The sequence below is a fragment of the Suricata suricatta genome, chromosome 1, assembly GCF_006229205.1.
Source record: "Suricata suricatta isolate VVHF042 chromosome 1, meerkat_22Aug2017_6uvM2_HiC, whole genome shotgun sequence".
In the NCBI taxonomy this organism is placed as follows: domain Eukaryota; kingdom Metazoa; phylum Chordata; class Mammalia; order Carnivora; family Herpestidae; genus Suricata; species Suricata suricatta.
In genome coordinates, this window is record NC_043700.1 from 39,068,078 (window position 1) to 39,094,635 (window position 26,558).

General features: G+C 36.8%; 1 protein-coding gene across 3 annotated transcripts; it reads left to right on the plus strand.

Annotated features, from left to right (window-relative positions):
• The first annotated feature begins 755 nt into the window (after positions 1–755).
• Positions 756–24,823, plus strand: LPL (lipoprotein lipase). Of its 3 annotated transcripts, XM_029936914.1 has the most exons (10): positions 756–1,025; positions 6,702–6,871; positions 11,188–11,367; positions 13,087–13,198; positions 13,962–14,195; positions 15,392–15,634; positions 17,623–17,743; positions 18,648–18,830; positions 19,816–19,920; positions 22,921–24,823. In XM_029936914.1, coding segments are annotated over exons 1-10 (1,437 nt in total). In that variant the 5' UTR covers positions 756–937; the 3' UTR covers positions 22,922–24,823. The 3 variants fall into 3 exon arrangements, with proteins under 3 accessions (XP_029792774.1, XP_029792791.1, XP_029792781.1); XM_029936931.1 differs by lacking the exon at positions 13,962–14,195; XM_029936921.1 differs by lacking the exon at positions 11,188–11,367.
• Positions 24,824–26,558: the final 1,735 nt, after the last annotated feature.

Consider the following 26,558-nt stretch of genomic DNA (forward strand, 5'->3'; position numbering starts at 1 on the left):
TGATATTTTATATAAATAGAACCATACAAAATGTGTTTTTTTTTATGACAGGCTTTTTTCAGTTCACATAACAATCTAGTTTTAAGTTACCTGACCTCAATATTCTGTCTCTGAGGATAAATTGTCATCCTTGAATTCTTTTATGAGTTTGAGGATTGGGTATAATTTTCATGAGAGAAAACTTAAAAACTTAGAATAAAGGGCTTTTCTTCACCAGGTAGGCTAATCCATTTTTCCAATGTTAATATACAAGATTATGCAAGAATAAGCCACGGAACAATGTGTGTCCGTGGATCCTTAAATTGCCGTTGTCCAAGAGAATTTTAGGAGAAAACAACACCAAAAAACACTGCAAGTTACAAACAGGATCTATCAAAAGAGAAGTGTAGTTTAAGTAATGAGCAAGTGAAGTTTAACAGTTTAATTTCCCATCCTTGGAAAACTGGTGCTTGCAGAGTATTTAACATAAATCCATATACATTTGTATTTGGTGCTTGGATAGGGGGCCCTTGTGAGCCAGAATCCTTAGGAAGAGTAAATAAGAACTTTATAGAGAACGTAAATTTTCCCTTGTGCCCTTTCCCCCTCTTTTCTCTGGCGAGGTTGATCCTCATTACAGTTTGCTCAAATAGTTGAAAGTGAATTTAGGGCCCTCCCCCAACTTCTGATTTTATAGCCAATAGGTGATGAGGTTTATTTGCATATTTCCAGTCACATAAGCAGCCGTGCAGTGGAAACAGTGTCAGACTCAATTCTTCCTTCTCCTCCTCAGAGGGAACCTGCCACTTCTAGCTGCTTCGCCCTCCCTTTTAAAGCGCAGCTTGCCGCACGCTGAACCGCAGCTCCAGTCTGCTCCCGTCTCAGGCTCAGCTGATCCAATACTCTGTTCGCGCTCCTGCCACAGCCCTGTATCTCCTACAGAGAGCCGCGCCTGGAGATGGAGAGCAAAGCCCTGTTCCTGATGGCTCTGGGCATATGGCTTCAGAGTCTGACTGTGACCCGTGGAAGAGTGGCTGCCGACGACAGTAAGTTTTGCGTGTACACTCCCTTTCACCTGCAGACTTCACTCTTTGGCCTCTTCCACAAGTTACGAGAATGGGAAGGAGGAAGGTGGAAGGGGTTGCAGATGCCCAGAGCACTGGACTGCAAGAAGAGTCACTGGGCTGGGGTCCGGGAGGGGCAGGGAGGGTATTCTCCCTCCGAATCTTGCTAGAGTCTTGCTGGAGTCGTTCCTGCGTTGTTTCTTCCAATCTGGCTGAGGCCGTATTTCCGGGTACGTAGGCTCAGAGACTGAGAGTAGCGGGTAGCAGGAAGGGCAGACGGAGAAAGGTCGGAGGAAAGAATTAAATGGTGGTGATCCATAATAACTCTTTCGCATTTAGGCTCTGGAATGAAAGGCACGCAGGTCAAGGTGACCCTGGCGCAGACGCGACCGCGACCGACGGGGGCTCCAGCCTTAGAGAGCACCGACTGAGTAGCGCCTTCTGTAGAAGGCCACGAAGAGAAGGGGAGGAAGCGTTGTGGGCATCTTAGAAGCAATGGACGCTAGCTCTTCGACTTACCAGGGTAGTGGGGTACTGAGTCGCGCGGGTGGCAGCGAGTCCTGAGGCGCCAGCACCCTGCACCCCTTCCGGAGCTGGAAAGCTCCCCAGCTTCCATTCTTTTCTTTTTTCTTTTCTTTTCTTTTCTTTTCTTTTCTTTTCTTTTCTTTTCTTTTCTTTTCTTTTCTTTTCTTTTCTTTTCTTTTCTTTTCTTTTCTTTCTTTTCTTTTCTTTCTTTTCTTTTCTTTTCTCTTCTTTTCTTTCTTTTCTTTTCTTTTTTTCTCTTCTTTTCTTTTCCTTTTCTTGTCTTTTCTTCTTTTCTTTTTTCTTCTTTTCTTTTCTTTTTTCTTCTTTTCTTTTATCTTTTTTCTTTTCCTTTCTTCTTCTTCTTCTTCTTCTTCTTCTTCTTCTTCTTCTTCTTCTTCTTCTTCTTCTTTTCTCTCTCTCTCTCTCTCTCTCTCTCTCTCTCTCTCTCTCTCTTTATTAAAGAGAGAGAGCATGCATGAGTGGGATAGGGGAGAGGAGACAGAATCCCAAGCAGGCTCCCGTTCAGTTTAGAGACCCAAGCAGGGCTGGAACTCAGGAACTTTGAGATCATGACCTGAGGGGACTGAGAAACCCAGGCACCCCTCCCTAGCTTCTATTCTTGCAGATGCAGCTTTTCTTAGCACCCAGAATAACTAGGGAAGGGCAGACCCTCCTGATTACGTGTAGCAGGACCAGCAGTCTGTGGTCGCTGACTTGGGGGTTACCGATTTTGCAATTGGCTGCTCTTAATGTCCTGGGAACTCAGTCCTGCTGCTCTGACTCCAGAAGCAGCCGCCAACACGTGGACTTGCCTGAGTCTGCCTGAACTTCAGTCACCACCCTGGAACCCCTGTCTCCAGGAGAGATGTGAATTTCTTTATCCGAGGGGAAGACAAAGGCCCAGCTCCAGATCCTCCATCTATTGAGGTCACAGGCCTGCCCTTGAACTTTGATTCATCTAACATACAACAGCAACCAAAAAGCAACTGAAACAAGTTATAAAAGGAGGACATTTTCTTTTCTCTTCCATGGTAAAATTGCTGTTAGGGTAGTGTCATTTGGATGTACTTTCAGGCAGTATGTCCACAGTGGTTCAAGTTATAGTTAAGTTTGTCCATGACTTTGCAGTTGAAAGTTTATTTTGGCAGTGTGTTGTGATGGAACATTTTTGTTAGGTGGTGTTTTGTTTTTTTTTTTTAAAGTAGGTTTCATCAATCTGACTGGATAAAAAAAGTATGTTTTTCTGTCAGATCAGTTTAAGAACATTGGAGGTTCAATTAGGAAATATCTTAAATATCTTATGTAGTATTCCCTTCATAGTTCTCTTCATAGTTCCAAGAAGATAGTAGGAACAAATTCCAAATTTTAATTTAAGAAAATTCACCATGGTATGATGTTACTTTACCATAAAAAACACATGAATATGTACTGTCCACTGTTTGTTTTTGCTGGCTCCTTAGAAATTCATGACCCTAAATTCTCGGTCTAGCCAGTGTCATTTCTCTGGTTTTTGCATTCCTCAACTCTAAAATGTGGAGTTCAGACCACACTCAACATTGTCTTAGGCTGGGGTGCCTGGGTGGCTCAGTCGGTGGAGCATGAGACTCTTGATCTCTGGGTTGTAAGTTTGAGCCCCACATTAGATGTAGAGAGAACTTAAAATAATAAATAAAATCTTGGAAAAAATTCTTGTAAGGGCCTCTAATTCATACTCTTTGGTTTAAATGGACACTTGGTGATTGATGAACTAAATTAGATTTTAACCAAGGTGTGCTTTTGCTGGCTGGAAATGTATTAAGGGAGGAATCATTTTTAAGTAGACTTGAAATCAATCCCTTCTATCCTTTTCTCCCACTCTCACTCTCCCACCACTAACCCCTTTATATTATGTCTCCTCCATCACAGCAAATTTCCACCCCTTTTCTACTCCAAAGGAATTCATCTAGGAATGTAAGAATTTCATAGCCAAAAGATACAAGTGTGAGAGAATGGTAAGCAGAAACTTTTCTGGGCTGACTTTACTTATTCTTGATTTTTTTCTAAGAAAAAAGTGAAGATATGAGGCACTGCTCTCAGGCTCTTTGTTCATAGAGTCACCTGAGTCTCTGCAGAGCCTCTTTAGGAAACTTCAAGAGCTAGGCAAGGAGGATACGAGTCAGTACTCAGTAGCTGCACTCCTATTTTCCCTGCCTGTGTGAATTTCCATGCTAACATGTGAGTTAAATGTGATGGGTGATGACAGCAAAATAGCAGATTCCACTTTTTTTAAAAGTTTTTTTCTTAATTTATTTTTGAGATACAGAGAGAGACAGTGCAAACATGGGAGGGTCAGAGAGAGAGGGAGATACAGAATCTGAAGCAGGCTCCAGGCTCTGAGCTGTCAGCACAGAGCCCGACGTGGGGCTCAAACCCACAAACCATGAGATCATGACCTGAGCCGAAGTTGCACGCTTAACTGACTGAGGTACCCAGGCGCCCCAAACTGTTTTTGTTTTTACCCATGCAGGTTGGTTTTTGGCACTCTGCAGAAGCTGCCTGAGTCAGTAAGTATGACTATCAGTTTCAGAGAGAAGGTGAATTACTGATGAAGTCCTTTAGGTGTGTGTGTGTGTGTGTGTGTGTGTGTGTGTGTGTGTGTGTGTGTTGGAGGTAGTGGTTAGAAAACTTCAAAGGAATTGCATTATAATTAAACTCTTGTACCTCATCTTCAGATACCCGCTTATCCTATCCATCTGATAACTGTGAACTGCCTTTAGAATATCTTTCCTGGGATGCTCAATATTTCTCCTTTCCTAGGAACAATAACATGTCTTCCATAAAATTACCTTTAAAGAGCTTTCACCTCTCAATCTAATTTCACCTCTATGAATTATTTTCCACGTTAAGTGGATATATTGTCTTTGTTTATACACTTAGAATTTTAGCTATTTAAGAAATTAGAAATAAAGATTACATAGTCAAGAAATGCATTAACTTGTAACTTGACTGGTACTCAAGTCTTACCTTAGTGTTGAATAAAGCCATGTCTAATGGGAACAGGTCTGAGTGGTTATGCTGATATGATGTTTAATTCAGGATGGAATACTTATAAAGGAATATACCTTAGGCAGTCCCCTTCCCACTACTCTAAGGTAGCTTTAATTTCTAAGGGGATCTGATAGGTCCCCCCTTAGAAAGATAAGTGCAGTCATTAATATCATTTACATGTATGGAAATCAGTAATTCCCTTAACAATTGAGTCAAATCAATTCATGTGCCAGCTAAGAGCAATCCCAGTGTATACTGGAACAAACTAAAGGTATTGGCTGACCCATATTAGTTGTGTGAGAAGGTAGGCTTGGAAAGTACATTCATTTTTAGGATGCTGAGATACTCTTACAAATACCAGCAGTGTGAAAGTTCTGTCAGAATGACTGACTAAACACTAATACCATTTCTGATATCATATATAGAACTGAAAATAATTGAAAACAGCACATAGCTTATAGAGTGGTGCAATCTTCCTGTCAAATGCTTCATTATGCTTTCTGTACCTTAAAATGAAAAATAATCTCTTTGTGGAAAAGAAATAAAAGTGCCCAAATACAAATTTGTTTGAGAATATATGCATTTCCTTTTTTTCAAATGTAGAAGTTATGTACCTAACAGGAAATGTTGGTAGTAGCAAACTGGACCTCTCAATGGGCCATGCAGATAATCTGTATAGAATCTATGAATTTAATATTTTTTCATGTACATATATGAAGCTAGACTTAATAATTTCTGAGAATATTATTAGTTATTTCAAAACCACCAGCAACTCTAGGACCATCATGTTGCATAATTCTAGAGGAAAATAGACCAAAGTGAGTGGCACTCTCTGGAGTTGTGAAAGGCAGTAGTCTTAAATATCAGTTTGACAAGTAGGTGGTGGGTGAGATATATCTGCCAGGTCATTTGGATGATTTTTACTTCAAAAAGATTGGTAATCAAACATGTTAAAATAAGATATTGAGAAGGATGCGTTATTTGATGTAGAGAAATATGAGACCAGGTGAAACTAGTTTAGTTTGAAATTTTCTAAAGTACTTCCTAACAATTTAAAAAAAAACTTCTTGGGTATTTAGAGCAAAATCAGATTTAAAATCTACAATTTTTTTCTACTATCAGGCAAATAATAAGGGCATCAGAGTACTACAGGAAGATGTACATCTGAAATAAGATGGAAGGCAGAGTGTATTTTTGATGGGTGAATGGCTTTCACATGCAATTTCCCCTAATATAACTTCCTTTTGACTATGTTTGCTTTGTATAAGAGTTTGATTTTATTTGCAGTAATTTATTTCAAGTGTTCACTGTGGTATTACATGAAGATTTATCAAAATTTATAGTTATTGTCAAGAGATTCAAATGGTAGGCTGACATTTTATTTCTCTCCTTATTCACTTGTGATTGACTATGAAGAATCAAAGTTAATTCATTCCCAAACCTGCTTTGCTCTAGTTTTGTAACTACAAAGCTGTAAACTTCGACTTTGCATAGAAGACAGTAAAAACATAAGAAATAATAGAAAAAAATATTTGGGTAAAGTATTAACCAGTTCACATAGTATATACATTTCTGAACAACCCACTAAATGATTTTTTAAAATATTTTTAACTGATGTACCTTGCTATTGGGGTGGGAACAATTTCATATAAAAAGGTCCTCAGGCTTCCAAATTTTCTTATTGCTAATATTTTTAAAAGTTATGCTATTCAAAAGGAAACAAACTATTCTCAAGTCTATTATATAACATTTTGGAAAAAATACATATGTTTATGTATCCAAGAATGAAAGAGGGTGAAATAAGTGGAATTTTATAATGTAAGAGGTATGAGCCATTGTTCTTTAGGAGAATGAGTTGGGTTTTTTTTTTTTTTTTTTTTTTAGGAGAATGAGTTTTGAATTGTAACCAGGAGATCAGGATTCTGGTCTTTGTCAACTTCTATTATTAATGGAAAATTCATCATTCTCTTGCAATCTACATTTATTTAAAAAATTAGCAATAAAAATAGCATTGGTGGTAGTTGCTTATAAATCTAAAACATGCTATTCCAGCAAATAAAATAAGCATCCCTCCAATTAGCCACCTATCAAATTTTTCCTTTTCAGGAATTACAAGAGGAAGAGATTTTATAGATATCGAAAGTAAATTTGCTCTAAGGACCCCTGAAGACATAGCTGAAGATACTTGCCACCTCATTCCTGGAGTGACAGAATCTGTGGCTAAGTGCCACTTCAACCACACCAGCAAAACCTTTGTGGTGATCCATGGCTGGACGGTAAGACAGTCTTTTTAGGAAAGAGCATATCAGGGTGGCCCAGGCATCTTGACTGCCTTGCTCCACTTGTTGGGAATCCCGTGATAAGTCTTCATATATCCTGTACTTCTGCTTGCTTTCCTATGGCTTTGCTTTACTTTAAACTTGAGTACAGGCAATTCTGGCTCAGAGTGGGGATTATGGAATCTAAAATCACAGGTTCATGAGTGTTTCCCCCAAAGAGTGACTCCCTTCATTTTGCCGTGATCCCTATTTGGTGCCCTTGAACCAGCCATTCTTGTGAGGTGGGAAAACAAGGTTTTGTTCACCTACAGAGCAGAATATATATTATCATTTTAAGAAACCAGTACACACTTGGAATGATCCTGATTCATGCAGCACATCACCAAAACACATCCTTTTCTAAGAGAAATAACCTGACAGAGAGAAGAGAGGGTTGAGTGGAGTGAGGAAGTATTGATTCTGGCTCTGGCTTTGCCATTCTCCAGCTCTGTGATATGACTGATGCTACTTCTTATCTCTGGGCCTTAGTTGACTGATGTGTAGGAAAATGAGGTTAGACTAGTTGTCCATCTACTTCCAAGATTCTCAGTTGTAAACGTTAGGGAACTTTTTTTTAATAGATGACAGAGGACTAGCCAGGGAAGTGTCATGCATAATGAATAGAAAAGGTGAAAACTGTGGTTACATTTAAGAATATGAATAGGTAGGGGGGAAAGAAAAGGGGGGTATGGTCATAGAGAGGGACACTTGTGGGGAAGAGCACTGGGTGTTATATGGAAACAAACTTGGTAATAAATTATAAAAAATAAATAAAAAATAAAAAATAGAAAAAAAGAATATGAATAGGTGATGTGATTAAGGAGTGTATTTGTGATGAGCACCAGATGTTGTATGGAAATGATGAATCACTAAATTTTACACATGAAACTAATATTACATTGTATGTTAAGTAACTGGAATTTAAAACTTAGAAAAGAAAACAACAACAACAACAAAGTAAAGAATGTGAATAAAGTAGTGCTCTCTAAATATGCCAGATAGTCACTTTACATGGTTCAGTTCTTACTTAACTACTTCGGTTGGTTTTTAATATTTTAATACCCTAGTTAGCAGATTTCATCTTTTATATAAAAAGAAGTTATATAAAAGGAGAAGTTAAAGAGAATTTATCCTTCCATTATATCATGTACCAAATAAATTCTAATGAGTTCCATTCCTATTAACAATACAGGACAATTGCTGTAACTTTTATGGAGATGAAGGCAACTATTAGCATAATTTAGATGGATATTTATTTTTTTAATCTATTTACTAAGTTGACATAATAAATTACTATTCTTATGATAAATATATATTCAAATTCTTAACATGGATCTTTTTATATTTTAAGAGATTTAAATAGGAAAAAGTAATTGGTGGTAGTTTTAGAGACATTTTGATTGTACATAGAACTTTTACAAATTTTTAAAAAGTATAATAAGTTTAATAAGCATTTTATATGGCAAAATAAATTGAATGTCTCAGACATCACATTCTTACCCCTGAGAGAACTTGATGCTTTAAGAATTTTTTAATAAACATAGTGCCTTCTCATGCAAAGATGACATGACTAACCCAGTATCAGTCGATTGCGCCAATTTCTATCATGGGTCTGCCTGCCCACTAAGCCCACCATATCCTTCACATCATGTGTCCTGACATTTTGCGTGCCTGAGCTCAAGGCTAGGCCACTGGCTATGAGACTGAGTTTCATCATAAAGAGCTGGCTGGTTGGTCTATGCAGTAACTAATTTAGCTACAAAAAGGCTTCAGTTCAGCTATGATTCTGAGAATCAAAGATTTAAAAACTTTGTGCTGATTTAAGGAACCTCAGGAAAAAAAAACCCTAGTAAATAATATCTTTTTAGAGTTAAAGAAAGTTTTTTGCACCCCTTTTTTCAGGGGTACTTACAGCAGTATTTTATCAAAAAAGAAAGGATTAGATTCATTTTTAGGCAGTTAATAAAAAGTATCAGTCACTATAGAAAATAAGTTGGGTTACTTGCTCTTTGACATATTGCCTAATTTGGAAACATTGATAGTACAAAAAGACTTATAATAGGGGCTTTGAGCAAGCAAAATTTTTCTGCCTTGTCTGAGGTGAGCTGTCCTAAGTCCAAGGGAAATGAGGAGGTTCTTTAGTTTTGCCGTGGAAAATCCAAAAGAATGCTTAGCATGTAGTGTGCATAGGGCACATCCCAGAAGGCTGTTTAGACACAGCTGTCCTGGAGCTTTGCCACCTGCTTAGGTTTCATAGACCAATGCACTAAGTAGAGTTCTCATTGTGGTAGGAGGCCCTCAGGCCTGGCTGAAAGGAGGAGTGGTTAATGTTACATTCCAAAGAATTGACATCATCTTCTCTTGAAAAGCAGTTGCAAAGCATGGCAAACCCCCAACCTCTAAAAGAAAAGAGAAGACTGGACCAATTCATTGGGGTTTGGGGCTAGGAGAGTGTTCTAGCTTGTTCCCTCAAAGACCCACTGAGACATGTTCAAAGAAGGTTTAAATGAGTTTCTAAGGAGCCAACATCACCTTTGTACCTTTCCTTTTTTCTCTCTCTCTCTCTCTCTCTTCATGCTTGAAATGGCAATAGCTTTAAAGCTGGCATTATTCTGACTGGAAGTCAGAATGATTGTAAGAAGACATTTATGAGGTGGTGGGTAACTTCAAGATCATCTGAATCCAACTCCTTTGTTTTGTAGGTGACCTAAAAGGTTAAAACAGTGCCTACATTCATAGAAGTAATTACTGGAAGAGCTGGGATGAGAACCAAGATCGCCTGAATTTCAGGCTTGCTTTTTCCTACCACAGCAATGAGGTGAAAAATGGTGCAGTTGTTAGTGTCAGGAGTGAAACAAGAACTCAAGTTTTGATACTTTTAGTCTAGAAAATAAACTAAACAGGGGAGCCTGGGTGGCTCAGTCAGTTAAATGTCCAACTTCAGCTCAGGTCATGATCATGCAGTCTGTGGGTTTGAGCCCCGCGTCAGGCTCTGTGCTGACAGCTCAGAGCCTGGAGCCTGCTTCGCATTCTGTGTCAACCTCTCTCTCTCTGCCCCCACCCACTCATGCTCTGTCTCTGTCTCTCAAAAATGAATAAATGTTAAAAAATTTTTTTTTAAAAGAAACTAAACAAAATAAAAGCATAAATCTGAAAGAATCTATCATATAAGATCAAAGTTCCAAATGAAGCCCAATGGTTTGAGAGTTAAAGACTCCTAGATTTGCTCTTGTAATTATTCTAAGAAGAATATAGGTTTTATGGATCTTCCCTCAAAAGCTGTCTTAAACATGTATCTCATAACCATCTCTATTGAGTACATATTTGAGTAACCTTTACTGTGGCTACAATATTATTTGCTATCAGGTCATGGTAAGGGTGGGAAGATTTGGGGATTTGAATCAAGTTACTGCTACATGCAAGCTCATGAAAGGATGGTGGAGAATTTCATAATGTGCTTTTTTTAAAAAATGTGTTTTGATTATTTTAAAATGTGCATCTTTGCAGAAGTGTTGGATGTCCTCTCCGAAAGCGTAAATTAAAATTTTACATAAAAAGAGTTAATGTGAGAACTCTATAGTTCTTTTGACTTTTTAGAGAAGAAACAAAGAATTGCAGTTGGCAGTCTTCTTATCTCCAACCAGAGCCAATCTAATAATCTGAGAAATGTGACTATTAAACCTCATTAATTTCCACTCTGAAAATGAAGAATTTGAGAGAACTGTAAAAAAAAATCTGAACTGAAACTCAAACAGATTGATAAACAAATTTACCTCCTGTTAGAATTAATATGCTTAAAACTTTTTTTCATCAGTACATCAAATGTTGTATGTAAATATATGACTTTTTATAAGAAAAAAGTGCAAAATAATTTGGGAAAAATTTATTAACCTTGTTGAAAGTAATTTAATTAAATTTATTATAAAATAGTCTATAATTCCAGTGAAAATTTTTAACTTATTCAGATTTATCTTTCACATAAATTATTGGTTTTACAGAATTCATAAACCAAGCTTTTAAAAATTGGTGTTATAAATCCTACTCTGCTATTCCTCAGCTCGACACCCTTCTTTGGCATACTCAAGTTTGCCTCAGAAGGGGTAAGCACAAGTTTCTAAACACTCTTTTGCATGGTTTGAGTTTTCTTCCTGAGCTAATGGGCATCCTTTCAGGTTTGTTTGTTTTCTTTCCACTCAGTGCGAGTATATTAGGCTGACATATCTATAACAAGTTGTAAGTGGGTATTTTAAGAAAGCTTGCATCATCCTCTTTAGGTGACAGGAATGTATGAGAGCTGGGTGCCAAAACTTGTGGCTGCCCTGTACAAGAGGGAACCAGATTCCAATGTCATTGTGGTAGACTGGCTGTCACGGGCCCAGCAGCATTATCCAGTGTCTGCAGGATACACCAAGCTGGTGGGAAAGGATGTGGCCAAGTTTATCAACTGGATGGCGGTAAGACTGGGGGAAGAAGCCTTATGTGTCCAAAACAAATCTCTTGGCCAGAGCGGGACAAATGGCTGGTCTTTGTTCCTTTTCATCTGGGGCAATTCATATCTTCATAATAAGCATGGGCATTTTTCAGAAAGCAGTATTATGATAAGAATGATAAAACTGTAAAGCCAAAGCATAGTCCTGCCCTTCCCTATCCATTGATATTCTCATGGTGAATAGATCTGGTGAGACCAAAAACTGAGTGGGCAGAACAGACAAAACTTGTTATTTCAGGGCAGAGGGAAGATGTCAGGTTTAGCCAAGTCCTTTCTTACCAGTTGGCTAGCACATGGAAATGTTATCTTGCCTTTGACCCATTAGAATGCCAATGTCTTTCATGAAAATATTAATAATATCAATTTCTTAGTGAGGATTAAAGATCCAGATTTTTGTTGAGGTTTAGGGGAGTGATGGATTTGAACTAGGAAGAAACTGGCAGGAAAAGTCTATGGGATATGAGGTGGCTAATGGTCAAGACTTCTGACTTAGCTGCCACTTTTATCCACTTTATTCTCTGAAGTCATCCTCTGGGGTCAGTTGAAAGAAAGCTAATACTTCAACAAGGCCAAATTACTTAAGCCATACACTTGGAGGTAAAAAATAAGTTGTGTTTATTCAACTGACCATCAAAAGATAGAAGTTATTGGGGTGCCTGTGTGGCGCAGTTGGTTGAGTGTCCAACTCTCGATTTCGGCTCAAGTCCTGGTCCCAAGGTTGTGGGATCAACCCTACATTGGACTCTTGCTCTGAGTGTGGAGCCTGCTTGAGATTCTCTCTCTCTCTCTCTCTCTCTCTCTCTCTCTCTCTCTCCCTTTGCCCCTGTCCCCAACTTGAGCATGCCCCATCTCTCGGAAACTAAAAAACAAAAAAAACAAAAAAAACAAAAAAATTCTTTTCTTGACTCTATTACTTATCAGGAAAGTGACCCTGGGAAAATCAGTTCACCTGCCTCAGTCTCAGGCTTCTCATCTATTGAATAAAGAGGCTAGACTGTATGTGTCTGCAATCTTTTCCTGCTATAATATTTTGCAGTTTTAACACATTTCCTGGCTAACCTTAAAGAATAAAGTGATGTAAGGCATTTAGAGTAGGGAATGCTGGTTTAAAGTTAAATATGTATTTAATATATGTGTGTATCCACATATAGATACATATAAGTATATAGCTATACATACACATGTACATCCATACACATATTTTCATATAAATGGAAATTTACATTTCCATAAATTTTAGTAGCAGATGTATGGGAAAAGTTTCTAACACAAATATTGTTAAAGAAAGAGAAAATCTCGGGGTACCTGGGTGGCTCAGTTGGTTAAGCATCCAGCTTTGGCTCAGGTCACAATCTCATGGTTCGTGGGTTTGAACCCCGCATCGGGCTCTGTTCTGACAGCCAGCTCAGAGCCTGGAGCCTGCTTCAGACTCTGTATCTCCCTCTCTGACCCTCCCCTGCTCGCGCTCTCTGTCTTTCAAAAATAAATTAAAACATTAAAAAAAATTTTTTTTAAACACAGAGAAAATCTCAATACTAAAGTGTTTCTTTGGTCTATAACACAAAACATAAATAAGTAGAATTAATTTTTAGTATTGCCTATAATTCTAAAACAGTATTTTTCTTGTAGCTTTGATCTTTTGTACAGAACTGTAAGAACCCCTTTTTCTTTTTCTCTTCCAAAGGAGGAATTTCACTATCCTCTGGACAATGTCCATCTCTTGGGATACAGCCTTGGAGCCCATGCTGCTGGCATTGCAGGAAGTTTGACCAACAAGAAGGTCAACAGAATTACTGGTAAGAAAGCAGTGCCAGTAGTCTTACCACAGAAGAGTTGAGATGCCTTTCGTTTGGAAAGAGAATCAAAATGTTTGTCAAATATACCTATATGTGTGTAGTGTTTGTTTGCCCACCCACTTGATTATCTTATGGGAGCACTTTTTTTTCTGGAGTAGGAGAGACTATTAGCCCTAGCTGTCCTGGACTTACCACCACTGTCAGAAGAGAAATAGAATAGAGTTAAGCACAAAAAGCCAATGGTCTCTGGGATGCTCATTTCCCTCTTCCTGGGGCTCTGTGCTTTGGTGGTATGTATGTCACCTCTCACATCAGTACTGGGAAAAATGTAAAAGGACCAACACCAGAGGCTTTTGTTTGGAAAAAGGAAGGCAGTCAACTAGGGCAAAGGTAGTGGATGATTTGGCATGCATAGAGAAAAAGAACCAACTCAGCACTGTTTGAAGTCCTTCTCAACAGGTTCAAAAATAATTTAAAAAAGGAGATCTAGTCATTCTGAATGAAAATTGCTATTTAATGGCTAGTTTAAAAGACTCAAATTCCTTTCAGAAGGAGTTAAGCCTACTTTTATGACTTTCAGTAACTTAGTGATCCAATCGCTACAGAATAAGGAGCTAATAAGAATCTATGTGGCTGCACTTACATTCAAATGATGAACAATCGAATGCCAAGGTGACATTACATTGTCTAATGCTAATGGAGACTAAAACTAATAGGAATTAAAAAATATATAAGGCCTTTTCCCTCCCCTCCCCCTATTAAGGCCTGGATCCAGCTGGACCTAACTTTGAATATGCAGAAGCCCCAAGTCGCCTTTCTCCTGATGATGCAGATTTTGTAGATGTCTTACACACATTCACCAGAGGGTCACCTGGCCGAAGTATTGGAATCCAGAAACCAGTAGGACATGTTGACATTTATCCTAATGGAGGCACTTTTCAACCAGGATGTAACATTGGGGAAGCTATCCGTGTGATTGCAGAAAGAGGCCTTGGAGGTAAATATGATTTAGAAGTTAATTAAACATACATATTCTTAATTCTTATTGACCCAGTCTCCTACCCATTTGCCACAAGCATCCAATTTTAACATACACATTTAGCCAAGATAGGTTTCTGAAGAAGCTGTAATATTCTTACTATTTCCTTTGGTCAGATAGATAGACATTTTTTTTTCTTTTATGTATTATATTGTAGAATACAGTGAGTACCGAGCTTCCAGAGATAAAAGGAAAGAAAGGTGAGTACTATACAAGAAAACTCCACTACATTGGATAATAGCAGCATAAAATGACATCTGGCACATGTTGTGATATTCTAAATATAGTTGTGAAACTATACAATTTATTCTGAATTAAAAATAAAGGACATGATAATTAATCCAAATTTATTTTGTTAGCCTTTTAGAGAGAAAGTAAAAATAAGAACAAATTACCAGTCTCTAACAATAAATATTCCAAAATTTAAAGAAGAAAATATAATTAAATATTACCTTAATATTTACTTCAATAATCATGTTTGTGTTAAATTTATAATTTGTTTTAAGGGATCTTTGCATCCTTTATAGGCAATTAAACTTACCTACAGATATTGACTGCAAGCTTTTTGTACACATGTTATAGGACTTACAGCATAATGCTACTATTTTTAATTATTATAGAAGCTTATGGTACTACATATACTTTTATTACATTGCTGATTATTTCTGTAATTCATTTAATACAAAAATCACTAGTAGTGACACAACCTCCAATTATACATAGTGTCTATGTTAAAATACTATTCATTTAATAATTTTGCCTTTTGTGATGTTGCTTCTAGATACATGTAGAAGTATTTTATGTTTTCAATATAAAAGAAGGATGTGACAAACTGGAGGAAGTCAACTTCCACCTTGAATGTCTCTTGTTATATACTCATAAACATACAAACATAAGAGAGCAGAAAAGTCAAAAATTGTCTGCAAATTTGCAATTTTAATTCTAGAGATAGGTAATTACCTAGAGATAGGTAAGAAACTCCCATCAAGAAAACCTCTTTAAATAGAACTTACACTCAAGGAGTTATAGGACTAGATACTTAGACTATTTTATTTTGATATCACACCTAAACTAACTAGTTTAGACATGCAAGATGAAACACTCATTGTGGACTTTAATGGAGTTAAGTTTTCTTTTTACCTCTTGTTCTCTAGATGTGGACCAACTAGTGAAGTGTTCCCATGAGCGCTCCATTCATCTCTTTATTGATTCTCTGTTGAATGAAGAAAACCCAAGTAAGGCCTACCGGTGCAATTCAAAAGAGGCCTTTGAAAAAGGGCTCTGCCTGAGTTGTAGGAAAAACCGTTGCAACAACTTGGGTTATGAGATCAATAAGGTCAGAGCCAAAAGAAGCAGCAAAATGTACCTGAAAACTCGTTCTCAGATGCCTTACAAAGGTAGGCTGGAGAATGTTGTAAATGAGGAAAATCAGTTTGATTCTATTTTTTATCATGCTCATTATGTCACATGTACTGAGCCTGCCCGTTACAACAGAAGTAGTGCATAATTTTATTAAGCCCTAAACCCTCATTATATTTCTGTTGCTAGAGAAGTAGTTACACTCTCCATTTTACTGAAGCTCTCAATTCACATTGCCAGTAAGGCCCAGTGTACAACTTGCACTCACCTCTGTAATAGCCTTGCTTGCCACCCTCCTCTGTACTTGTGACCATTAGCATGGGCACAGGCCATTAGTACCAGGCTTAGAGCTCATTTGAAACCATCTATCTGTCTATCCAGGGTCAGCAAACTATGGCCCAGGAGGCCAAATCCAGCCCCTTACCTGTTTTTGTAAATAAAGTTTTATTAGAATACAACCACACACATTCATTTTTTAAAATTTTTATTGATTAAGGGTGCTTTTGTGCTACCACAGAGTTAAGTAATTGGAACAGAGACTGTATGGCCTGCAAAGCCTAAATTATTTACTATCTGGCAATTCACAGAAGAGATTTGCCAACTCTTATAGTTTGCTTTAGGCAAGAGCTAACTGTATTTTAAAAGTCAACTATTCCTGGGAGGAGAAAATATACCAAACTCTAAGATATTTACATTTTGTTATGAATTTGTTCCCAGTTGAATTTCAAACTTGGCAGCTTATTTAGAGCAATTATAGAGATTGATGGGAGACAGGAAAGGAGATAATTAGGTAAATCTGGCAAGGGGAACTAATACCAGAAAAGCTAACATATGTGGAGTCCAAGGGGAAGTCCAAAGGAAGGGATGATACTGAAATACAGTTTCCCAGGGTAAAAATATTATCTGATAGAAGCACCCATTTGTAAGGTGTGTTAGAACCTTCTGTAGACATCTGTAGAGGTGTGTTTGGTTGCCCAATGGTTTAAAGCACCAACAGTTCAAGGAAACCTTTTAACCAATGAGGAAACCCTTAGTTTCCCTGACTTTTCAGAATGAGAAAGTGTGTGTGAGGTGAGAAGAGAAGTCTCTTCTGGAGACTTAGCAGGTATCATTTATCCCAAGGCATCCTGTTCAGTGCCATGCAGTGCTCCATCACTGTTCTTAGGGGCACTGCAGCAGTCTCAGCTTCTCCTGCTCTGGTCTATGGTGAGGCTTGCAAGGGCTCCACTGAAGAGAAACAGTTTCTCTTCTACTCATTAGTAGCTGTGTGTTAAGCCTGCTGCCTTTCCTATCCCCTTAATCTCCTTCCATCCCATCTATGCAGGTGTTTTAATAGAGCTGGGGAGACCAGGGAGGAGATGATGTAGAAATTCAAGTACTTATTTCCAGAAACTCTCCCAAACACTTTAGGATCTGGTAGTCTTTACAGTCTCACTGATGATTCAATGAATAAGTTTTATTGTGAGCTTGCTATAATACATACTCTGTGCTAGATGATGGGGGCATAAAGAGGATAAACATGATCCTCTGACCTGAAGGAATTTACACATAGGGTAGGGTATCAGACATACCCACAAAACATGAAGAAACACAGTCACAGTGTTCCATTAACAAATGCCAAATATGCTCCATATAGATATGTAGGGACAAGATGGCCAAAAGAAAGATATAGTTTATGGAGGAAGAATCATGTGTAGTTTGCTTTGTTGATTTGATTTTTCTTGTACCCAGTCAAAGATGACTACACTCTAGAGCTGTTTGGCAATTCAGATATACCTGGATTCTTCCTATGCACTAAACGCACACTTTTCTGAAAAGGAGTGGAATTCAAGGTCTGTAAATTCTAGTAACAAACACCGTGCAGACATCAAGAAATATTTCCAAGCCACAGTGATGGTTGTGTGTGAGCACTTCCTACTTAATCACTAGTGAGACAGAGTCTGTGGTTCTGAATTGCCTGCTTATTTAGGGACTGTAACGTTTCCATAAAAACTGATTAGCACTTGTTCCAATTTTCTCCCTACAGTCTTCCATTACCAAGTAAAGATACATTTTTCTGGGACTGAAAGTGATATACAAACCAACCAGGTCTTTGAGATTTCTCTATATGGCACTGTGGCCGAGAGTGAGAACATTCCTTTCACCCTGTGAGTAACCACTTGGCATTACCTCCAGTATGTGGGTTTATCATGGTACTGGTACCTCCCATTGATCCCTAGAACAGAAGAAGAGTAGAGAAAGAAATATTCAACAGAATTTTTAAAAAACGCTTTATTTATTTATTTTGAGAGAGAGCAAGAGTGTGAGCAGGGGAGGGACAGAAAGAAAAGGAGAGAGAGAATCCCAAGCAGGCTATGCACTGCCAGTTGCAGAGCCCGACACAGGGCTCAATCCCACAAACTGTGAGATCATGACCTGAGCTGAAATTAACAGTCAGATGCTTAACCAACTAAACTACCCAGGTGCCCCACAACAGATTTTTTAAAAAAAAAAAGCTTTATGGCAAAAGATATTCCTTACATTGGTCATTAAACAGCATAAATTAGAAATAATATAAGTACCCAACATTGAGGCAACAGTTAAATGAATTGTGGTTTAATAAGTCATTATAATCTATCTAGTTTCTAAGCCTATAATTATAGAAGACCAGGTAAAATCTGGTGAAAATGAAAGGCAAAATATGAAGTAAAGAATAGAAAATTATGTGTATGCTATGATTGTAACAAAGTAAACATTTTCACACAGTAGTATAGATTGAAAGAGCATATATGAAAATGAATATAATGTCTTTGATTCATTTATGAATTTTTTTCTTAAGAAATGTATTAAATAGTTCACATTTCTAGTTTAAAAATTAGAATAGATTAAAAGGGCTTAGATGTCTTTTAAAAATCACTAAATGCCATTGATCTTCATCTTGAGTATTTTGTTGGACATTTTTTGAATGTTTAAGATATCTCCCAAACAATAAAACTATTTATATGTCTTGGGAGGAAGAAAAATGAATAAAATAACAACCCAGCACTAACCAAATATGCTGACTTTATTTAGGCCTGAAGTTTCTGCAAATAAGACATACTCCTTTCTGATTTACACGGAGGTGGATATTGGGGAACTGCTAATGTTGAAACTCAAATGGAGGAGCGATTCATACTTCAGCTGGTCAGACTGGTGGAGCAGCCCTGGGTTTACTATTGAGAAGATCAGAGTAAAGGCAGGAGAGACCCAAAAAAAGTAATTACATTGATTTCTTTCATATCACATTAGGCTTGCTCTGTCATTACCTAGGGAGAATACTCTTGAAACCTTCAGTGTTCAAGTGGGATTTTAGTAAGCTTTGTTTTTAAAACTATATCACCTAGGTAATTACACCTATAATTTTGGGGAGAAGTATTCTTTTATTATCATACTAGGGAAGTAATAGTATTTCTACATTTCATGGAAAGAAAACATAAGCCCTGAATTGGTCACAATTATTGAGTGAGAGCTGAGGTGAGGATCTTAGTTTCTTTTTTACACTGTTTCTTATAAGTACCAAACAGTTGTGGAAAGAACCTCAGAGATGTCACTTTGACATTCAAAGATTAAAACCAACCTTCTCAAGAAGAATGAGATTCCAAGGTATCTTCATCCTGTCTCCCCAACCCGACCTCACATATATCTATTAAAAAATTGCATAGAGAGCCCCAGAGGTTTTAAACCTTGTATACTAAATGTATAGGGATTTTGCAAACTATAGTGTGCCATTATTGTTAATAAAAATGACATTTTAAATAAGGATTGATAAATTACTTTCCTTTGGTCATTTTCTTTTATAACAAACAAATAAAACAAAACAAACAAAAAAGAGATTGTGGATGGAGAGGTTCTGCAGAGCATTTGTTTCTCTAATAGGGCCAGTTGAAGAATGGTTTGTGAATTCCCTAATGCAGATATAAGGAAGTGGTAAAGTAGATCATGTATTATCTGACGGTGAAAGCCTTGTGACTTTCAGGTTGCCCCAAGCTATCCAGATTGACTACCTTTATTGCTGAACTGTGATTAGGCCCTCAAACAACCCTCTGGCTTAACTTTAAACAGTGATCTATTGGAAATATCAAAACAGTTAATCAATCAGACTGTTTATGTAAGATTTAAAGATCCATGATTAAACCATGTATTTTTGAACAGTTGTTTTTATTTTCCCATATGATATGTTCACATACATTTTCGTCCACAGGGTAATCTTCTGTTCCAGGGAGAAAGTATCTCATCTACAGAAAGGAAAGGCATCTGTGGTATTTGTGAAATGCCATGACAAGTCCCTGAACAAAAAGTCTGGCTGGTAAGCATCATGGGCTAAAGCTCTCTGGATATCCTGAGCTTGCATTATGAGGGACACTGCTTCATACATTGCTCTTCATCTCATGACTAAAGACTTGTACTCATTCTTGTTAGAATTTTCAGGTGATCTTTCTAAGCCCTTCCACTTATACACATCAGACTGGCCCATTTGTTTTTCTTAATTATTTCTCTTTTTTCTTTCTTTTTATGTTTTTATTTTACTTCTTGAACTGCCACAAAATCTTCACTGCTGCATTTTCTGTATTGTATCCCTGCTACCTTTATGGATCCTGTATGCAGAGCATATGACACAATAGTTATAATCATGATGTAATGCCCAAGATTTCCATATCATCCCAAAAAACCAGAGACCGCCAGGGAGACCGAGTCACCCATGCAAAAGCAAAGGGCTTAATACGGGCTTAGGCTCGCTGGGGGCCTAAACTTGGGCTCACAGACCTCAACAACGCAGTGGATCCGTGCTGAGAGCCCTGAACAAAGACGGGGTAGGGCCTTTATGGGTTTGGGAAGGGGGAGTTACAGGAAATTGTGACATAGGTACAGGGGTCCAATCATAATCGCATAACATCATTGGCAATAACTTTAACCATACACATTGTCCAGAGTGTTTGTTACTTTTGGTGGGCCCCAATCACAATATTTAAAGTATTAACCAATTACAGAGTGGACCCAGGACCCTCACGTAGGGTGTGTAACTAGCCTTAAGCAATAAGTGATTATCTGTAGCTTCTATCTTTAGGCCTGTCCTTAGAAACGTTAAAGGTGTTAGCTGGCCTTTCCTGATTGGGTGTTACAAGGGTGGTCCCTCCTGCCTTGGGCAATGTGTGCCCTTTTATTGTCTAATGATTCTGAGAAACCAACACTTAGGCCTCCAAGGTCAGATGGAAACTTGAAGCCTGTCATGGAGTCAGTTTGATTCAGACCTGCATCCTTACAATGGCTCTGGGTGTAGCCCCTCCCAGGATGTATCCAGGGGAGTAAAACATCAGCTGCAATACATAGTCCTTCTTTTTTTAAAGTTTATTCATTTTTATTTTGTGAGAGAGAGAGAGAGGGAGAGGGAGTATGCACATGCACGCACATGAGAGAAAAGGTGGGGGAGGGGCAGAGACAAGGGAGAGAATCCAAGACAGGCTTTGGGTTGTCAGCGCAAAGCCCTATATGCTGTTAACATGCAGCCCCATGTGGGGGTTGAACTCACAAACCCTGAGATCATGACTTGAGCTGAAATCAAGAATCAGATGCTTAACTAACTGAACCACCCAGGTGCCCTCACATAGTACTTCTTAAAGCCTCCAAGTGGCAGTGGACTCTAGAACAGATAGCCAAAAGAGCAATCATCAAGCACCCATCTCAAAATCACCAAAGATGGGGAGCTAATGGAATTAGAATTTAGGAGACGGTTCTTTTTTCCATCTCAAAACAATCCCCTGGCTTTTACCTATCTGATCTTTAAGACTAATCCACATGACAGCTGTCAGCTGAATCTTTCCAGAGTGACAATACTAAGTGGAGATTCACATGTGACTCTCCCCAGCCCCTCCTGAATTCTCACATTTTCCCTCTTTCATTTCTCTGCTCGTTCCCCTGTCAGATTCCAACTACTAGTGGATTACAAGTAAAAGGTGAGGAAAACTTTGATCATGTTATACACACCAGTAACACAAGAAATGATGGGAAAGGCTGGGGACGACATCATCCAGATGTAGAAAAAAACCAATTGCTTCTGATTTGTTCTCTCAGTTACATTTATAGACAAAAGTACAGAATAAGAATTGCCTAATCAGAAGATCATATTAGAGACCCTATGGAGAATATCTCTATTATTTTACATTTCTATTTTATGATGTAATTTATCCATGGATAATTATGGATTATATATAGATTAGGAAAAAATAGGCAAAAAGAAAATACAATTGCTCTGACTCTATCCTCTAAGGACAACTCCCAATTCACATTTAAATTTTTATTGTTTCAGACCTTCTCAATGCATATATAATATATTTTTTCATTTTTTACAAAAATAGAATTATGACATACTTTGAACATTAAGGTGAAACCACTTTATGAAAAACATTAACATAAGAGCACTCAAGATAATTTGAAATGGAGTAGTTAATGGTATTCAGCCAGGCAGAATAACCAAAACTAAGTAGAGACTGTTCTACTCAGGTTCATTGCTTTGTTTTCCCTCATCAAAAATCTGAAACACATTTCCTTTAAGTTTTAGAAAACAAATCCTATATGAAGCTTTAAACATACATTTATGTCATATACAAACATATATAAACACACATATACTCATTTGTTCTCCCCAAATCCAATATAACTTTAAATCTATATGTGAATGTAAAAACAAAACCTAAAAGATTAGGAAATACCTCCAACTGTTTTAAAAGTATTTCTTGTCATACTCTATATAAGTCATAATAATTTATCTGAGAAAATCTAAGGGTACATTCCTTGTCTGATTATAAAACTACTGATACCACAGATGTTTAAGCAGCTATTTTTATGCAACTTAACGTTATGTGGAAGTAATTATGAATCAGGCTTATAACATTCTGCATTTTCTCTCTTCTGTGACTAAATCAAAAGTTCTCTGTCTCTTATCTTCTGATAAAACTCTTACGAAGTCTAGTGCCACAAGAGAAGAAAATAATCAGCCATTTCATTTGACAAGTTTTAGAATTAAGAAATCTTCCTAAATCATATCTTGCTTGAAATCATTTGCTTCAGTCCTCTGAAAATGATAGTCCTTATTGGGATACAGCTAAGTAGATATTAGAGTGTCTTTCATTCCCACAAGCCTACCATTATCCACATATGATCCATTATCCACATATTCACTGGGTATATACTCACAACCTTTGTTTTGATCTTCCAGATGAATGCTTTTATATCATGAATGTGGGAGGAGGGAGGATTATAAAACACTAAAGAGATAATAAGTTACTCTTCCTCTTCTGCTTTTTCTCAGAAACTGAGCAAATCTACAGAAGAAAGAACAGAACATGAATTCCATGAAGAATGAAGTAACTTTTACAAAAGATGCCCAGTGCTTTGGTTGTTTTGAAGACAATTTTTCTGAGTATTAATCCCTAGCTCTGCTTTGTTATTTTAGGATATAATCTCAGATACAAAAAAAAATAAGTGACTAATTCAACTTGAAGGGTATAGTGGCCAAATAACACATCTTCCAACATTAAAAGACAGCAGATTTGCAAATCACTGTGTTTTGTCCTTTGAGAAAGAAATAAGAACCATTTGGGCCCATGGTAAAATAATAAACCTTTATATAGTAAGTTTAGTCAGCCTAAATTTGAGTGAAATTTTATATTTTAAATGGAATTCTGCATTTTCAGGACTGATATCTTCATAACATTTTCTCCAAGTCTGAATATAGAAATGATTTTTTTTTGGTGGCATGTGTTGGACCCATTTACTTACTAGTCAAAATATCTGACTTTTTTGGAATTGTTCTTCTCTTGCCATTGGGTTCTGTGTTTCCCAAGAGTTAACCAAGTACTAGTGACTTAGAGGAATAGAAGATGAAATTGATTAATCACTGAAACTTTAAACCATCCCTGCAATTGGTTGCATCATTGCTAAGTTACTAATTAAAAGAAATATAACATTTAGAACAATTTAGTCTTAATAGGTCTATAGTTTATTGTTTAAACTCTCCTCCTTCTTTGTCTCAAGATTATATTTTAACAGTGTGTTCTATGAGCCTATTATTGCCAGCTCACACACACTTTTAACCGTGGGAAAGAAAATGATACCACTATTTTATTAGCAGATTTCTGAAGTTGTATTCATCAATTTGAGGTCATTTAATATCTGATAGGCCCTATTCAATTTTAGGTTTATCTCAGTAATGCTGAGTCATACTTTTAGCATGTCTCTTTCTTTCCTGGTTTTGATAAGAAAATATGTGTTCAAGGTCAAATTTTGCATCATGTAAGTTTTAGACAAGGACCATTTTTACTAAGGAGATGAAAAAGTATTTATGGAACATTGCTTAAAACCATTGTGAGCAATTAAAAGAATCCTCAATTGCCATGAAATGCCATGAGATTTGTTGTTTTTAACAAGTAGCCAATAGTGGCTGAACAGTTATTTATAAATTAGATATCATATATTTTCTTTGTATTATTATAAATTGATAAAGAAGTAAAAAAATCTCAAAGGTTATTCCTGGGAATCCAAACTGTGAACATGTGTGGGTATCTGAACATATACTCACATAGGAAGCCCTGGATATATGCTGATTATTCAGCATAGCTTGGAAAGTAAAAAGTCAAGAGATAATAGTATTGGGACATATTGAAGTAGAAATTATTCCAGAGGTGCCAGAACTTCAGCCTTTCATTTGAGAAAATTAGGATAAATGCTGTGATTAATGTCAGCCAACTTGGAATGAATTTTCTCTAAAAATAAAATACTGTAAGATTTGTTTTTGTCATCCCCCTTTATTGCTAATTTATTAATTTCCTGAATTTGGGCTTTGAACAAGGATACATAAACTTGAGAAAATATGGATCAAATCAGTGTGTGGGCCTAGTAACTCTGATTTCTGCAGACTTCACTATATATGTATATTAAAAATACTTTGGCTTTAAGTGTTATATTTATTAGCTGTAAATATATGTGTGTATGAGTAAAGGGAGATTATATATATTGGAATGGCTGTGGCTATCTGCATTTATAGACAGGTGATGCTAAAACTTTGTACATGTCTTTATCAGTGACAATCTCACTGAGCCAACTTACTCTGATGAAATAATACCTTAAGTAAGCTTCTTTTTTTAAGGAAACTTAATTAACTATGTTAAGAAATGGAATCTGCTTTTAATAAAATTGAAAAAATTTTATTACAACACTGTCATTATTTTGTATTGTTTAAGTCCTCTAAATGATGTTTATTCTTAGGAGAGATTCATTCAGCATATTTTTTAACTAAGTAAAATTTACTAAGTAAAATTACTATGTTGCTGAAAAAAATGTAGCTTCTAAAAATTACAGTGCACATTGTATTTTATTTTTATATTTGCATTGTACCAAGCCTTAGAGATGCTTTAAACTAAGTATAAAAGGAAATAATACAGACTTTTTTAAAGAAAAGACCCAGAACTTTCCTTGCTTATACCTACTCTTTCACTATTAAAATGTTAGATTAATTTAAAAAGTTTTGGCCATTTTCTAAAATGCATTATTTTTATTTCTGAGGTCTAGTTATTACCTACTAAGTGAATTTGTGTGATAAAATCAACTATTTGGTATGGGAAGGTGAATTTTTTAAAAACTTTCTTTGTGAAAAGAATAACATACAGCTGTGTATGCATCTAAGTAGGGATTGCTTCTTAGTACAATTAGGAAGAATTTAATCTAGCAAACAATTGTTTCAGTGGCCACTGATCCAAACTTCATTATTAATTAGGCATAGGGTCTTCTGGATTGGGGTCTCCCTGACAATAAGACTCTCCAGTTTAAATTTTGTTCACAGAAATGCCTATTGATATAATGAAAAATAAAAACAATAACAGGAATTGTCAAAGCTGTAGAGAAATGTGAGCCTGTATATATTGTTAATGGGAATGTAAAGTGGTGTGGCTGATGTGGAAAATAGTTTGGCAGTGTTTTGAAAAATTAGTTATAGAGTTTAACCCATATGACCCAGTGATCCCACTACTAGGTATACACCCAAGAGGAGTGAAAATATATTCACAAAGCCTTCATACAGTGTTTATAGCAGCATTATTCATAGGAGCTCCAAAGGAGAAGCAACACAAAAGTCCATGAACAGGTATAGACATAAAGAAAATGTGGCATATTCATACAAAGGAATACTGTTGAAAAGAGAACAAACTGATGGCATCTGCTACAAATTGGGTGCATCTCAAGTAGTTTTTCTATATGAAAGGACTAGATGTAACAGACTCCATATCGCATAATTTCATTTGTATGAAATTCACATATAACCTATGAAAACAATAATTTAAGAACACTTCCCTTTAGCCTCTACAGAAGGAATCTGCAGTGTTTGTCTAGTATCCTCTAACACCAGCCTTGTCTATCAAAAGGCCCAACACATGGCAGTTTGTTATAAGTGAATGCTGCCATAACCTTGTTCTATTAAAAATGTTTTATTTTAGCCCTGATTCAGTTAGACTGCAGGCCTATTTGTGATGCATTTATCATACTGTAGAAATGCTATCATAAAGATAACTATCTTCTAAATTATAAGATTTATTGGAAATTTTGTGTATTTAGAATGTCATCAAATAAACATTTCTACAAGTAGCAGCATTTTAGAAATCACTGAATACTGAAAATGAACCGAGGGCTGAAGGGGGAAATGGAAGGAAGAGAAGGAGGTCATGGTGGGGGGCACTTGGGGGAAAAGCACTGGGTGTTATATAGAAACCAATTGATAATAAACTATTATAAAAATAAAAATAAAAATAAATTTAAAAATTAAAAGAAATCACTTAATACCATATACTCATTCTTTAGTTGATTTAATCAGCCCAGAGAGGTTAATAGACTTGCCTGATATTATACTGCAAGTTAGGAACACACATGAAACTAGAACTGATTTTTAATGGTTAATAA